The sequence below is a fragment of the Pelophylax lessonae genome, assembly GCF_965119305.1.
Source record: "Pelophylax lessonae genome assembly, chromosome: 8".
NCBI lineage: Eukaryota > Metazoa > Chordata > Amphibia > Anura > Ranidae > Pelophylax > Pelophylax lessonae.
The window spans coordinates 51,110,365-51,128,593 of record NC_138775.1 but is presented as its reverse complement, the minus strand read 5'-3'; the positions used below and the strand labels follow the sequence as shown (position 1 = coordinate 51,128,593).

General features: G+C 37.4%; 1 protein-coding gene across 7 annotated transcripts in view; it reads left to right on the top strand.

Moving 5' to 3' along the window:
• The window catches only part of CADPS (calcium dependent secretion activator), a 706,678-nt gene that overhangs the window by 540,340 nt on the left and 148,109 nt on the right, over positions 1-18,229 (top strand). For 5 of the 7 annotated variants that reach the window (XM_082264948.1, XM_082264947.1, XM_082264946.1 and 2 more), the window contains 2 exons: positions 7,558-7,699; positions 17,975-18,112. In XM_082264948.1, the coding sequence (XP_082121074.1) occupies positions 7,558-7,699; positions 17,975-18,112 (280 nt within the window). The remainder of the gene's footprint in view (positions 1-7,557; positions 7,700-17,974; positions 18,113-18,229) is intronic. The other 2 variants (XM_082264950.1, XM_082264949.1) reach the window with 1 other exon arrangement.

Below are 18,229 nucleotides of genomic sequence, written 5' to 3'. Positions count from 1 at the left end.
GGTAATAACATGTAAGGCAGGTCTATCGCTCCTTCCTGGTTGCGGTGTGCGCTCGGGTAAGCCTTGGTCCCGGCGTGCGTTCCACCATCCCGGAAGTGACGTGCCAAAGGGTCGTAGACCGGAAATTGCGTCAACGCGTTTCACCCTCCCCTTGGGCGTTATCAAAGACGTCTAAAATATCAGTTTGAGATAGGCTAACCTTAAGTATGCAAATATCTCACTTATACAGGTTGTAAGGCAACACACTATTCTTTGTACTTGTTCAGACTTTATTTACTATGCACGGGTTGAATTTTACTTAGTGCTGCTTGGAAACTGCAAAAATAGTAGCATTATATGTTTAAGCCAAAACTGCATATTTGCCATGTTTCCCCGAAAATAAGACCTACCCTAAAAATAAGCCCTAATTTAGTGTTTGTAAAATCCTAGCATCCACTATATTACTGTTTTATATAATGTCCAGTATGTGTTTCTGTAATCGAATTGTGTGAAATACCTTCAGCACAGCGCCGCTCAGTGCTCAGATGATGTCCCACTCTGCTGTCCTTCTCTTCTCATAGCTGTCAGAGGGGGATCTCAGCCCCTCCCATCTGCAGTGTTCAGAGCGGGTCACGGAAGCACACGTTCCTGTATCTCGGCTCTCTCCTCACTCTGCTGGCCGCTGTCGGTATCGCGTACATTCCTGTATCTCAGCTCTCCCCTCCCTCTGCTGGCCGCTGTCGGTATCGCACACATTCCTGGATCTCAGCTCTCTCCTCCCTCTGCTGGCCGCTGTCGATATCGCGCACATTCCTGTATGACAGCTCTCTCCTCTCTCTGCTGGCTGTTGTCGGTATCACGCACATTCCTGTATCTCAGCTCTCTCCTCCCTCTGCTGGCCGCTGTCGGTATCACACACATTAATGTATCTTGGCTCTCTCCTTCCTCTGCTGGTGTTTCCGTGACCACCAGCTGTCAGCGGGGGAGAAAAGCAGGAGATTAACTGAGCTCCAAGAGGCGCTGTACCAAAGGTATTTCACACAATTAGATTACAGAAACCCACTGGACATTACAGGGAGTGCAGAATTATTAGGCAAATGAGTATTTTGACCACATCATCCTCTTTATGCATGTTGTCTTACTCCAAGCTGTATAGGCTCGAAAGCCTACTACCAATTAAGCATATTAGGTGATGTGCATCTCTGTAATGAGAAGGGGTGTGGCCTAATGACATCAACACCTTATATCAGGTGTGCATAATTATTAGGCAACTTCCTTTCCTTGGGCAAAATGGGTCAAAAGAAGGACTTGACAGGCTCAGAAAAGTCAAAAATAGTGAGATATCTTGCAGAGGGATGCAGCACTCTTAAAATTGCAAAGCTTCTGAAGCGTGATCATCGAACAATCAAGCATTTCATTCAAAATAGTCAACAGGGTCGCAAGAAGCGTGTGGAAAAACCAAGGCGCAAAATAACAGCCCATGAACTGAGAAAAGTCAAGCATGCAGCTGCCAAGATGCCACTTGCCACCAGTTTGGCCATATTTCAGAGCTGCAACATCACTGGAGTGCCCAAAAGCACAAGGTGTGCAATACTCAGAGACATGGCCAAGGTAAGAAAGGCTGAAAGACGACCACCACTGAACAAGACACACAAGCTGAAACGTCAAGACTGGGCCAAGAAATATCTCAAGACTGATTTTTCAAAGGTTTTATGGACTGATGAAATGAGAGTGAGTCTTGATGGGCCAGATTGATGGGCCCGTGGCTGGATTGGTAAAGGGCAGAGAGCTCCAGTCTGACTCAGATGCCAGCAAGGTGGAGGTGGAGTACTGGTTTGGGCTGGTATCATCAAAGATGAGCTTGTGGGGCCTTTTCGGGTTGAGGATGGAGTCAAGCTCAACTCCCAGTCCTACTGCCAGTTTCTGGAAGACACCTTCTTCAAGCAGTGGTACAGGAAGAAGTCTGCATCCTTCAAGAAAAACATGATTTTCATGCAGGACAATGCTCCATCACACGCGTCCAAGTACTCCACAGCGTGGCTGGCAAGAAAGGGTATAAAAGAAGAAAAGCTAATGACATGGCCTCCTTGTTCACCTGATCTGAACCCCATTGAGAACCTGTGGTCCATCATTAAATGTGAGATTTACAAGGAGGGAAAACAGTACACCTCTCTGAACAGTGTCTGGGAGGCTGTGGTTGCTGCTGCACGCAATGTTGATGGTGAACAGATCAAAACACTGACAGAATCCATGGATGGCAGGCTTTTGAGTGTCCTTGCAAAGAAAGGTGGCTATATTGGTCACTGATTTGTTTTTGTTTTGTTTTTGAATGTCAGAAATGTATATTTGTGAATGTTGAGATGTTATATTGGTTTCACTGGTAAAAATAAATAATTGAAATGGGTATACTGTATATTTGATTTTTGTGAAGTTGCCTAATAATTATGCACAGTAATAGTCACCTGCACACACAGATATCCCCCTAAAATAGCTAAAACTAAAAACAAACTAAAAACTACTTCCAAAAATAGTCAGCTTTGATATTAATTAGTTTTTTGGGTTCATTGAGAACATGGTTGTTGTTCAATAATAAAATTAATCCTCAAAAATACTAATTTGCCTAATAATTCTGCACTCCCTGTATATAAAACAGTAATAGAGTGGATGCTAGGATTTTACAACCACTTTTACTAGGTACACACAGGGGATTCCTGACAGGCAGGGAGGGAGAGAAGACAGCACATTACAGATAAGACCTACCCCGAAAAAAAAACCCTACTGTGTCTTTTGGTACCAAAATGAATATAAGACCCGGGCTTATTTTTGCAGAAACACGATAAGTATATACAGTTGTATGCAACTATTTTAAAAATACCATGGAAATTACCAAAACTTGGTCATGCAGTTATTTTAATAAGCTGTGTACAAGCCATTAATCTTGTTTATCAAATCTATTAATTCACTGTTCTAAATTACAATTAAATTAAATAAGAGAGATCAAGATAAATAGAGAACATGTTTTGTTAGCTACAGAATTTTTTTTTCACATTTTAGCCAGTAAGGTTACAGACAATTTGGTTTGAGTGCATTTCAAGTTTCTAAATACATGTTAATATCACTAGTCTGAATCATTTTTTTTTTCAACTGTGCAGTAAATAGAGAAAACTGTAAATTGTCCAATTATGCGTGTGTGTGCGATGGCCTCTAACAGCGACCTCAAATTATTGGATTCGATATAAAGAATCCTCCTCTCTCCTAAGCAACTCCATCTGCTAGACTGAAAGGAAAGGGTAGTATTTGCTGCACTAAGAAGTAAGCCATCTGCTAATCTAAAGATAATTTGCTGCCTTTTGCCTGCTGTCTTGAAAGTATCAGAAGCCAATTTTCAAAACCATTTCTTTTTTCCCCTGAAATATGTCTAATTTAAATGATTTGTTAAATTATGCCTTGCATTACATACTGGAAAAATATAACTGATTTAAAAGTAAAACACATCTGTGGCTTTAGTTTGTTTTGTTTTTTGTTTTTTTTTTGTATTCTGATTTACTTACCATCTCACTTTTATTGTTTCTTATGTAAAATGTTTGTCAAGATAAAAAATGATTACAAAATGACTGCATGTAATTGTGCTTTTGTCCCAGATAAATATTTATAAATCTACCTTAAAGCCTTGTTCACACCTATGCAGGTTGCAGTTTGCATATTCCAGGTGCATTTTGCATTTTTCAATACGCGTTTTTGATTAATTGAAGTCTATGGAACCAAAAACCAGAAAAAAGTTCCTGGCCCTTTTTTATAAAACACACAGATGTGACGTGACCCATAGGAAACCATGTTAAATGGACTGTAGTGTGTTTCTGCAAAACGGAAAATGCACTAAAAAATGCATAGATGTGAACCAGGTCTAAAAGAATGCAATGCACTGCTAGTAGATAAAGCCAAGGGACTGTACTAACTAGGGCCTGGTTCTCACTTATGTAGGTTGCAGTTTGCATATTCCAGGTGCATTTTGCTGATATGAATACACGTTTTTGATCCCCTGAAGTCTATGTGTCAAGTGTGAACCAGGCCTAAGGTTTCTGGGATTCAGAAAGCATTGTGACATCATTGGTGGTGAATCCTAAGACCTGGTACACACCTATACATTTTTTAGTGCATTTTCATTTTTGCAGAAACACACTACAGTCTATTTAACATTATTTCTTATGGGTCGCGCTCACATCTGTGCATTTTTTTAAAAGGGCCGTGGACTTTTTTTCTGGTTTTTGGTTCCAAAAATGTATATTGAAAAACACAAAATGCACCTACAATATGCAAACTGCAACCTGCATAGGTGTGAACCAGGCCTGAGACTAAATTCAGAGCCTCCAATCACTTTTAGTACCAAGATAAGTAGTATAGCTGGAACCAGTGCAAAGTCAATGCAATTTTTAAAGTAGATCTAAACCCTAACTCACTGTTTTTACCATTCTTTCCATCTCCATGCTGCTAATTTCTTCCAGACTTTTTTTTTTTGGTCTACATGCTCTCGCTCCAGCTGTGGCTGCAAATCATGGCTCAGATTGGTCTACTGATATTAGCAAGTGGACTATGCCTGTGTCAACTCAGCCACTTATAGTCTTACCGGGGGGCCTGTAACAGAGTGAGAAGGACCATTGTGCTGAAGACAGTTTCAGTTTTTATCCCCTAATAGGAAGGGCCTGAACAAGGACCTTCATAGCAAATGATCTTTAAATAAAATCTGAAGATTTAATAATCTTATGCCCCGTACACACGTGCAGATTATCTGCAGACTTTTGTCTGCAGACTTACCTTTTCTATGTAGTGCAAGGGCCTGCCGGATTGCATACAAATTGAAAGTGTTTAGGTTTGACCTCATATTATATGGTTTTGGTAAGTCTGCAGACAAAAGTCTGCAGATAATCTGCACGTGTGTATGGGGCATTAGACAACATCTGTTGAAATTATATTACCATTGTAAAGTTTTGATAATATTTTAAGTAATTGGGTTTAGGTCATCCTCTAGTGGACCCTAATGATGTAAAGCCCCTACTTAACATTTAATAAATGGAGTATAAAAAAGCTGATTTTAATAATGTTTAATATCTTAAAGCTTAAATGCTCACCTACTGTCCTTATTCATTTAATCTGCTAATTAAAATGCAATCATTATACATTTTAACTTTCCTGAAATTAATCCTGCTGTACACCCCTGTGTCTATTAGAGATAATCTCCTAAATCAGTGTTTCTCAACCTTTTTTCAGTCAAGGCACCCTTTAAAATTATAGACAATCTCGAGGCATCCCTTTCTAAAATCTAAAAAACTATTCTAGTAGCTTTACATAATACAGCAACATCCACACATAGGACACACAAAGTTAGAGGTGATTTATTCTTACAAAGCAAATACGCTGGTACTGACTAGTATTCCGATGTTCCTCTTCTCCCTCAATTTCTCTCCATCAGTCAGCTAATGTCACCCCAGTGCTGAGGGAGAGAGGCATAGGAGGATCAAACAAGGATGCTGTGGAGGCAACAGACATTCTCCTCAGTAACTAATGATGTCATTGGGTGTTAGGATGCCAGTGTCTAGAAAGCTGTAATGGTACATAATGAAAACCATGGCTTTGTGTAACTAAAAGGCTTGCTTGATCCACCTGCTGGCTTGTATACAATTGTTGATCAATTTTAGGCATTTTGCAAAGGCACCCCTGAAGAAGCCTCCAGGCACCCCTGAAGAAGCCTCCAGGCACCCCAGGATGCCTGGGCAATCTGGTTAAAAAAGGCTGTCCTAAAGTATGCATGAAAACTGACACTTCCAGGAGTCACGTCAGTGCCCGTTGCACACACTGGTTCCTCCTGCTGACCCCCATGTCATTAATGTCTCCAAAGTCAACAAAGATAGAAAACAAACTCCCAATTTATCTTTCATAAACTTTGTGAGGAAAGCTAAAGAAAGAAAAAAGAAAGAATTTATTTTTATGTTGTTGTGGGTTTTTCTTCTATGGGACCTTAGACACTTCAAATCATTAGGAGGTAATACAGCTTGTCCACCGCACTGCATAGTGTTCTATTAGAAATATAAACAATACAAATGTAATCTTTGCACTACAATTACAACAAGTCTTGCAGCATCATTTAGTGTAAATGTTTCATTATGGCTACTTTGCTTTAGATCATCCTGAACTGTATGAACAAAAAAAAAAAAAAAAAATGTAAAATACAATAATGTGTATTTTTCCATCATTTATTATGTAACTTAAAGTATAACTAGGGGCAAAACTTTTTATTTTTATATATATTAATTTTGGGCAGATGTTAGGGAGATTCACCATCTCTATTTGTCCTGTACACTAGAACAGTAATACGGGGGATTTACTTTCACTTCTTGTTTTTGCTAGGGGACCGGAAGTAAAGGTAAATCTCCCCAACTGGACACAGAAGGCAAAAAAATCTGGCAGGGGTTAAAACCCTCCCCTACTCTATCCAAAAAAAGTTTTGCCTATAGTTCTGCTTTAAAAATGACTATCCTGTTTTATTCTGTAGCCAGGTGTAATTACCTATGACATCAATTGACGCCAATGTGAACATTGGGGGCATTGTGTACCCCACCCCCCTCACCCAGAAACATTATTTCCTGGTTATGCAATTAGTTTAGTCTCCTCCCAGCGATTTTCTCCTTTGACACTGGGACAACCATATGACTGTAACTGAGAAACCCCCCCCCCCCCCCATCCACTTAGCACCCAGAATGTCAAATGCAAAGTTGATTGGAATTAATTTGTCAGTTTAACCAGGAAGTACAATTCTGCAAATTAAACAACTGTAGGCAAACAATTAAATACATATATGGGAGCTGTTTACCTGCAAAAGGTTTTGCTTACTGCATGATGGATGATTTTACTTTCTCTGTTAAAGTTATAGACTGCAGAAGGGATAAACTAGTTTCCTCTGTCCACCCCCAGTCAGCCTATTGGACAGTTAACGAGCAGCAGCAGACCAATAAGATCATTACTTTGTTCATTCTGCTTTTCTTCTATCTACATATTTGTTGTCAGCACATTTGCATGCAGCATAACTGATTGGCTCCCAGTGCTGCTTTTTCCTCTCCAAGTCCAAGTGCTGCAGTATAGGAGATTGTGAAAGGCTGGTATCAATTCATCAATTCAAATTAAAGTTCTTAGTACATTGGTGGCATTTAAAAAAAAAAAAAGAAATACTTTTCATGATTTATACAAAGCGAAGTTTAACTTTTTTTTTTTTTTTAAGTTTAGATTTATGTTTGTGAAATCTCGGCAATGCATATTTTTTTCTTCTCAGAAATAGTATATCCCCTAAATATTCAGTCCCTCTGGTGACATTAAATCAAAATACAGGTTTGCTTTTGCAAAAGAAGATTGAATTTGTTGTATTTGTTTTCTAATTTACAATGTGCCAGAATGTGATTTTATGTTTTAAAAAAAGCAAAAAAAAAAAACTTGCTAAATCCATTTCTGTGCAGCGCCCATATTCTGTGCTGTTTTGTGAATTAAGCATGCTTTTCAATTAACAGCATTCTGATATGCTTATAATTCTAGATAATTTATGCAATGGAAAATTCCACAAACATCTCCAAGACCTGTTTGCTCCACTTGTTGTCAGATATGTCGACCTCATGGAATCCTCAATTGCACAATCAATTCACAGGGGCTTTGAGCGTGAATCGTGGGAGCCAGTAAAGTAAGGAACCCTTTGATACAATCGGAGTTTTGTAGCAGATGGATGGAGGTTCTTACTCAAATGGAAATATTCATTCTATATTCTCACCAGACCTAAATCGTCTGCCAGCATTTTTGTGCCACATTTAATGTGTTAATCAAAATCAATGCTTAAAAATTAGGGTTGTTTGGCTTAAACTGTATTTTTATGTAAATCTAATAAAGATAACAGCTGAAATGAATGATAAATTCTAAGGTTTTGTAAAACTTGATCGTGATAAGAGATACATGTTAGTTTGTTCTTCTAGAATACTGAAAATTATATAGTATACAAGCAATTTCATAGGTGCTTAGAATGTAAATATGTTAGTATTCATTTGACTATTGTTCTATTTGTTTTATTATAATTGAAGTCAACTCTCAGTGACAATTCAATTTTAAAGAAGCTAGGTGTCACAGAATGCACAACTAGTTCCTATCATGCTAGGAGTTCTATTTCCATGAAGGTTATGTTTGAGGGGGGAAAAAAACGTATTCAATATATCCCTGAAATGCATGCATATTTTCCTATGTTTTGTCACGATAAAAATACTGCAAGTGCAAAAATACCTTTTATTCTTGCCAGTGCTCCACGCTCCTCAATGCTACATTGATATCCTGTGTGATGAGTCAGTCTTGTCTGAGTTCTTCCCTGCTTTACTTTAGAATACACCCCAACATCATGTTATGCAGATGGGGAGAGCAGGAGGTTTTTGTAGTCTGGCAAGGCTATTGCCACTACTTAGGATATCAGTGCAGCAGTGGCAGGGTTGTCAACCCAAAAAGGATGTTAGGAGATCACTGGATTTCTGGCAGATCAATAGGTATTTGCAGCATTTTTCAAGAGACCAGAAATGCCGAAATGAACATGCATTACAGAGATGTATGGCACATTTTTTTTTATTTTTTTCCCAGATGTATACATTAACAATTGGCAAACTATGTTTCAGGGTAAGCTTAAAAGCATTAACTGCGGGTATGTTCAGACATTTAAGTTTTTAAATGTGTGAAAAAACCTACTTTAATGGGAAGATCTTACAATGTTCTCTATTCTAAACCCCCAACTACCTTTATATATATATATATATATATATATATATATATATATATATATAATTGTCACGGAGAATCATACAGTGGGATTGTTTAATAAGAGTGTAGAGTGCAAAGTCTGGTGCAGAAGTGCATAGTAGCCAATCAGCTTCTAACTTCAGCTTGTTCAACTAAGCTTTGACAAAAAAAAAAAGGAACTGATTGGTTTCTATGCAGAGCTGCACCATATTTTGCACTTTCCAATTTTAGTAAATTGACCCCAGTGAGCTTTAAATCTCACACTGTTTTCTTCTCCTGAAGGAGCTCCCAATGTAATGAATATCATGTTCACATGTTCACTATGGCCAATTTAGGAAGAAGTCAGTAAGCCTACTAGTATTTTTTCAACTTAGCAATTGCAGTTATCTCATTGGGTTTTAACTGTTTTTTTTTTCACCTATTGATACATAACAGAATAAAGTGCAGGGAAGGTTAAGAAGCCCTATTAGATTTATATTGCTGTCTGTGACTCCCCTGGGGAGATTTTCCCTTACTGTGAGTGCTATTGACAACCCTTTGAATCCAGGAGATGAAATGAGGGGAATGGTGATCCCCAATACAAGAATGAATAATCAGCATTAAAAACCCGATTAAGCCTCTAACTAAAATGTCTTATGTTGCTTTCTCTGTCTCCATTGTGTAAACTTGCCATCACTTCATTCTCCTCTGACTTTCTGTCACTAACAGGACACAGGCTGCAATAAAAACCTCACTGAGGTTCAAATCCTTCCCTGTTCTATCCCTAATAAAATGAGTTTTGAAAGGAGGTTAGCCTTAACCCCATGGGTTGCTCTAGACGTTTTCTCTATAAATTAGTCTTCACTTCTGCAGTAATTTTGCAGTCTTGCATTTTTAGTAATGTAAATAAATTTTTAATGCTTACAGCAATTTAGTACCATTATTGATTATGTAAAAGCAATAGTTGGCATCATTTGCCAAAAATATTAGCCCAGGCAACCAAATAAAATGCACATCTAAACAAGACTTTTCTTTTTAGTTTTGTATAAAGTAAAGAGGGGGGGATGTCTGTGGCCCCATGTGGGTGATTTTACCTTACTTCTTGTCCTTGTGACAAAGTTATCCCCAGGATAGAATGTTTGGGGACCAGGATACATATATTTGAGAAATGTAACCTTTAGAAAAGGACATTTTGACCAACCCATGCAGATATTCTGTGATGCTCCCCATACTTCCACAAAGACTTTGCTAAGAATCTACCTGGAGCATCAGTAGCCAGTTCCTAGCTGTACTCCACTACTCCAACAGTGTTGGCAAATTAAATAGCAATTGATCAGGGAGAAGGGACATATTCAAAATGGAGATCTAACCACCAATGGATTTATTTGTTACCTAAAGAGGGACAATAACAATTAGCTAGAAAAATCTATAAAATAGATTTTTTTTTCTGAAAAAATATTCAACCAAGGGTTGCCTGCAGAAGCCATAGACTACTTCTAGATAAATGGTCATTTAACCAATCCAACCATTATCTGGTGCAGGTAAAGATATTCTTATGTTTGTAGGTAGATTTAGAACCTCTTAAAAATAGCCATTGTGAAACCTGGGAAGTCTGGTTTAAATATCTATTATAATGCCTGATTCCCCTAAAAGAATATATTAAGGTGGGGGAAAATTTTTTCCTCCGATGAGAACCTAAACCTAAATTATTTATTATTAATAGAATGGTCTTTAAATGACGTAATATTATAGGAATTTTTGCTTTTTCTATGTTTATATGATACTGCAAGACCTGGTCAAACAAAAAAAAGATAGATAGATAGATAGATAGATAGATAGATAGATAGATAGATAGATAGATAGATAGATAGATAGATAGATAGATAGATAGATAGATAGATAGATAGATAGATAGATAGATAGATAGATAGATAGATAGATAGATTAGATAGACAGATAGATAAATATAGCTAATTCTTTAACATTTTCTATTTTATTTCTTTCAGAGATCATTTCAATGGATGTAAGAAATGTCCTTATGTCCTTTTTATTATTTTGTTTAGCAAACACATAATAAGACAATAGAGGTGAAATCCAACTCTTTCTGTGTTGTGTTTTAGAAATTCTGGAGACCATAAAGCATATTTATTACAACATGTCTTGAGCCTCCAAACAATGAGGGGACATATGGGATGTATTCATGAGCTTATGCGTCTCTTAATGACAAGTTCGCTTATTTGTTCTAAACCACACTTGTATGTATCCCCTCCAAAATCTTAAAAAAAAGGAAAATTAGTAACTATTGACTTTAAAGGAAGTACTTGTGCATTTTGAAAGTTGTTACATGGTACATGGATGCTCGTAAAGCTGGCCATATAGAGTTCTTCCAGTTACTTCTTAACTATTGGTTGGAGCATTAAAATATGTGACCAGTGTTATATTAAATGATCTTTAAACACACTAAGCATCCCCCTCCCCTATTTAGTCTACTCCTCTGTATAGGAACACCTGCAACCCCTAAATATCTCTGTATACAAACCTTTTTTAAAGGTGGGACTTTGCACTGCTGCACAGAGTAACATGTCATTACAAAGCACCACTCCCTGCAGAATTCTTCTGGGAACCAAGCTCAGGGGCAGCCCCCTGACACCCTCCGATCACAGGAAGTAGGTTTAATAATGCTGGGTATCACTCAACCCAGAACAGGAGTGGTGCAGAATCGGTGTTTCTCTAGGGGACAACTTCAGACCCTGGGATAGCTGGGTTACTTAGCTGCAGCTGTTTTTCAGTTTTTTAAGTTGCTAGCGACTTTTTTTTTTTTTGCCCAAACTAGAATTAGGATGAGAGTTTGATGCATAAATCCCTACCTCTGCTGCTAAAATAAAACACTGTTTTAATAAAAAAACATGGCCACTGACCGCTTTTCAAGTCTGAACTTGACATAGATATTAACCACTTGCCGACCAGCGTAGTTTTACGGCGGCAGGTTGGCTCTGTCCCGCAAAATGACACTTTGCGGGACTGCTAGTGAGGGCGCACAAGTACCGATTGGCTACAGGGGGAGCCAATCAGTGGATCCGGCGGCCACGATGTCCGCCGGGCACCCACAATTGCTACCCGTGAAGACAAAACGGTTGTCTGCCGTTGTAAACACAACAGACCACTGTTTTGTCAGTAATGAACACAGTGAACCTGTGTTCCTCTTATTTAAGAACACAGGTGTCTGTGTTCATGCAGCAGACCCATTCTCCACATAGAAGGCACCCCCTAGGGACAGATTTAACCCTTTGATCACCCCTGGTGTTAACCCCTTCCCTGCCAGTGTCATTATTACAGTAACAGTGCATATTTTTAGCACTGATTACTGTAGTAATGTCACTGGTCTCCTCAAAAGTGTAAAAAATGTCAGTTAGGTGTCCGATCTGTTCGCCGCAATGTCGCAGTCCCACTAAAAATCACTGACTAAAAAAAAAAATTAATAATAAAAATGACATAAATCTTTCCCCTGATTTGTAGACGCAAAAACTTTTACGCAAACCAATCAATATACACTTATTGGGATTTTTTTTACCAAAAATATGTAGCAGAGTACATATTGGCCTAAAATGATGAAAAAATTTGATTTGAATTTTTTTTAATTAAGAATGGTATATAGCAGAAAGTAAAAAAATATAGTTTTTTTTTTCTTTTTCAGAATTGTCGCTATTTTTTTGTTTATAGAGCAAAAAATAAAAATTGCAGAGGTGATCAAATACCACCAAAAGAAAGCTCTAATTGTGGGGAAAAAAGGGACATCATCACACGGCCACGCAATTGTCAGTTAAAATAACAAAGTGCCATATCGCAAAAAATGGTCTAGTCATTAACCACTTAAGCCCCGGAAAATTTTACCCCCTTCTTGACCAGGGCCTATTTTGCGATTTGGCCGGTACCGGTACGTCACTTTGCCTGGCCAGGGCTGACCGCCGCAGTATATGTACTTGCGGCGGTCGGCAACCGGTTAAGGGGGCAAAACCTTCCAGTCCAGAAGTGGTTAAAAACACTTTTAAGTGGAAAAATTACAAAATAAAAATAATTGTGTTTATTATACAGCTAGCATAGGTAACCTTAATCTGTCTTGATATCAGCTTCTTTCATCCATTGCTCAGCAGCACTCAGACTGGCAGAGCGCAAGTAGCACAACAAGACAACAAGAAAACGACAAGAGAAGGGCGCACCGACCTTGTGCATTACCACTAAAAAAGTTTATTAAAATCAAAGAAGGTAGCATACAATATACTCACAAACATAGGATATGTACAAGCATGTAGGAAACAGAGACTGCTCGCTTCCAGGAAACTCTCTACTGCTGGATAGTGTGATGGCCATCACGCTATCCAGCAGTGGAGAAGTGTCCTGGAAGCGAGGAGTCCCTATTTCCTACATGTTTGTACATATCCTATGTTTGTGAGTATAATGTACACTACCTTCTCTGGTTTTAATAAACTTTTTTAGTGGTAATGCACAAGGTCGGTGCGCCCTTCTCTTGTCATTTTCTTGTAGTGCTTTTTGGATACCCTTGGTCCTGAGGAGGGCAGCAAGACCGCTCCTTTTGTGCCTAAAAAAACACCTAGATCATTTACCTTTCCACACACCACTCGAGCGCAGGAGAGATACCGTTTTTTGGAATTTAGAGGGCAAGTAGCACTCACTGCCAAAAAGGCTTTGCTGAGCATGTGTATTAACAAGAAACCGTGCAGACAGAAAGAAGCAGAGATGACTTTGCTTGTTAAAGGAGTTACAAATCCCTTGGAAGATTAGTCCAGCCTTAAATTTCCCCACTGTGTATGCATGTAAGCAAGAGCAAATAATGTATTAATGTATTTCAATATTTGTGCTGCAAATCAATTTTTTTTTTCTGAATAGGACTTTACCCAAAACTGCCCGTCAGCTTGGGTAAAGATCACCCTGGCATCCTGGACAGCAGTAAAGGTCTGACAGGGAATCAAATAAAGCCCCTCTCCAGTCACATCTAAACACAACACTGGATGAGTTTCTAATCTATTTAAATGCTTGAAAAAATCAGTTTATTTAAAACAATATTTGTTCATATGGGAGACCTTATTGACACCAGGGGGTTGATTCCCTTTAAAGGAAGGATTTTGAGTGTCTCTTTTACTAAATCACCATCGGGGTGTAATGTACTAATGCATGCACAAAATCATTGACTGAAAAATGTTGCATTTTTAACTTCAGGTCAGTTAAGCAGGTCTTCTAAAATGCTAAATGAAAAGACACATTCCCAGGTACAGGGACTGTAACATTCAACACATACTTATCACATATGTTAGTAATGTTTTTTTTTTCTTTTGGGGGGAGAGGCAGAGTGGGGCAGAAATCTAAACTCAGCTGTACTAATGTGATATATTTTATGTCAGTTTGCACATCTTTCTAAACAGGAGTTGTAATATATGCATGATGGAGAGAGCCATTTTGTGGGTATTACCAGTTATCATGTCACATGTTTCAATTATGTCACTATTGTGCCCTAAATGATCCTGTCTCCACCGGGCCACTTTTACTTAATAGCTCACCTGTGAAAGAAGGATTATTATACTTCATTTTTGGCAGTCCATGTATTGAAAACCATCTGTATCTTCAATATCTAGCTACTTCAAGTATTTGACCATCTGATGAATGCTTTTCTCTACAGTGGCTAGTATAGAATACACACAGTGGCTGGGAAGCAGAGAAGTGGCAGCTTTTTAATGCATGGACTGCTAAAAAGGTATATCCATGAGTCTCTTACTGGTGATCTATTAGGTAATAGTCAATCTGTGGAGACCCTGTATGAAACTTAAAGGTCTACTTATCTCAGGGAGTGCTCCCATCAATAAAGGGCACCTATTAGGCTTAAAAATATCATTATAGCAAAAAAAAAAAAACAAGACTAAAATTGCGTGCTTCAAAAACTCTATATTGTGCTAAACTTAAAATAAAAATATGAAATATATGTAATTCATATTAAGCTATAACAATCAATAATTTGCTGTGTGTTTTCTTTAAAAAATGCTCCATGCAAAAAAATAATATATAACAACATATAAGTTCATAAAAAACATTCCATAAAGTCCTTAATAAAATGCTTGCTGTAATCCGAAAAAGTGCTGACTGTGATGTATGATAAAGTGCTTGCTTTGATATAATCCCAAAAAGATGACTTGATAATAAAAAAACATCCATCAATTCAATCTCCCAAGTGACAACACTCCACACTTACTAGAAGAATTTGACCTCTTTTCACAAAAAAAATCAAAAAAACAACTTAGGTGAGTGTGTCTTCAATTGGAGCCATATTCACCCACCCATTGGTATCCAGGATAATTAACCTTCCTAGCGGTATTCCCGAGTGTGACTCGGGGTAAGATTTTAGTGCCAAAAGCGGTAACCCCGAGTCACACTCGGGGTAGCGCTAGGAAGATCGCTGGATGCTGGAGGAGGTTTTACTTACCTTTTCTCCGGGATCCAGCGATGTCTGCGAGCGGTGTGCGGCGGCGGAGCTCTCTCCCGATCGTCTGCGAGCCCCGGCTTCCGTCTCCGGCGACGTGACGTCCGCCGGGGGGTGGAACCGGCGGCAAATTCGAATGTAAAATGCACCAAACACACTGATATCGTTCAAAATAAAATAAAATCACATTACATTACCCCCCAGTGCCCTTTCCTGCAGTTTTACTGTACTTTTTATGTAAATATATGTATATATATATATATACATATATATACAGTATATATATATATATACATATATATACAGTATATATATATATATACGTATATATATATACACATATACATATATATATATATACACACACACACATATTATATATATATATACATATATATGTATATATATATATATATATTATATATATATATATATATATATATATATATATATATACATACACACGTATATATATATATATATATATATATATATATATATATATATATATATACACACGTAATTCTTGTGAATGAGCAGCCCAAACCAACTGTATACATTATATATATATATATATATATATATATATATATAATATATGTATACATAATATATGTATACATACATATATATATATATATATATATATATATATATATATATATAATATGTATAATAAATGTATACAGTTGGTTTGGGCTGCTCATTCACAAGAATTACATGCTTTCAGCACCTAAAATAATGGTACCGCTTTCAGCACCTAAAATCCAAAAGAATCATACCGCCAGGGAGGTTAAGGCAATGACAGATCAACACCTCATAAAATTAAGTTCCTCAATCCTTGAACGGGGACTATTCATGGTTTCATAGGCATAGGGGAGACACAACAGATATTCCAATGGTGTAGTATTAAAACCTTTTATTTCAAGGTATAAAATATTACACTTAAGTCAAAGCAGAAAACAAACGAGCATCAAATGAGGTGCGTTCCACCTGTGTTCCATGTAATGGAAGTGACGTAACCAGAAAGTCCCACCCTACTTTTTTCATCCGTGTATGTCTGACGAAACCCGATAATGTCAGATGCATACTGACCAAACACCTAGGGTGGGACTTTCTGGTTACGTCACTTCCGTTACATGGAACACAGGTGGAACGCAAATCGGTGTTCCTAGTTCCTCATTTGATGCTTGTTTGTTTCTGCTTTGATGTAGATGTAAAATTTGATACCTTGGAATAGTTTTTAATACTGCACCATGAGAATATCTGATGTGTCTCTCCTATGCCTATGAGACCATGAATTGTTCATTTAAGGATTGAGGAACTCGTTTTATAGGGTGTTGATCTGTCATTGCCCTAATTATCCTGGATGCCAATACGGCTCCAATAGAAGACACACTCACCTAAGTCATTTTTTAACCTTCTTTGTGGTCAATATGGAGTGCTGTCACTTGGGAGCACGGATTGGTGGATATTTTTAGTATCAAGTCACCTTTTTTGGATTATATCATAGCAAGCACTTTATCATACATCACAGTCAGCACTTTTTTGGATTACAGCAAGCACTTTATTAAGGACTTTATGGATTGTTTTTTAATGAACTTATATGTTGTTATATATATTTTTTTGCACGGATCACTTTTTTTAAGAATACACCCAGCACTTTATCGGTTATAGTTTATTACTGTTTACATATATTTCATATATTAAGTTTAACACCATATAGAGTTTTGAAGAGCGCAATTTTTGTCTTTTAGTTTTTTTGCTATATTGTCCAGCTTTCATAGCTGTAAAGACACGCAGTGCTTCAGGGACCTTATACTATTTTAAAAAATCATTAGAAGAGAAAATAGCTCAGGCTTCCAAACACTTTCTAAAGGCACTGGTGACATCACTGTGCCTCACTGTTACCTACTGGGACATATTTCACTCAGCTCTTCCAGTGAGCAGCAATGAGACACAGCAATGTCAATGGTGCCTTTGGAAAGTAGCAAAAAAAAAGGTCTGAGGTGAGCGTTTTTCTTTTATCATCTTCTAATATTTTGTTTTTTGTTTGGGTGGTGGAGGTTCCCATATAAGCTTATATATGAAATTGTCGGTCCACTTTAATAAATATCCAGGCATCCACTTGTTTAAGCTTAAGTGATATGTTAAAAAAAGGTTTAGCACACAAAATGGCTGCCTTCACTAATTGTAAATTTAAAAAAAAATGTATGAAAATGATTTTTTTTTCAGCCCAGTTAATGGTAAACAGTAGTAAAAAATTCAGCTATATAGATTTCTCTATGAACATTTTCTATACATAGAAAAATACTTAGCATGTCTTATTTATACTTTTCCACAACACTTTTTGTAATTGATGTTTGCTAAAATCACCTGTGTGGTCATGCTAAGATCATTTTAATTCATTAATTACGGATGAGGTTTGCAGCTTGTTTTTGCGATGCATATAAAACTTTGTAATTGTGGCATTTTGTGGCTTTTATTTTGTGAATTGTGCATTGTATGTGTTTGTTTAGTAACTGCCATTTTTTTATTCTAGAAAGCAGATAATATTCCATTCTTCATGCTTCTTTTTGAACTGTCGCATTCTAATTTTTTTGTGCTCTTTTCACACACTTGATCTTTCTTTTGTGTTTCTTTCTGAGTGTCTTTGTGCTTTTGCTACATCCGCATTGTCATGTTATGGTATCTTTTTCTTTCTGTCTGTTTCTTCCACAGGAGTTTAACAAGTAATCTGCCCAATGTGAATCTTCCAAATGTGAATCTCCCTAAAGTACCTGTAGCCCTACCAGTTAACCTCCCACAAATGCCTAGCTTTTCTGCACCGTCATGGATGGCTGCAATTTATGATTCTGAGTGTGTATTCACTTCACATTAGACCTCATTTATATGTGCAGCAGTCTTAGCATGAATGTGTATTAATTATTTCTAACAAGACTTCAAACATAGCAATTGTTTTTTTTAACTCTTCAC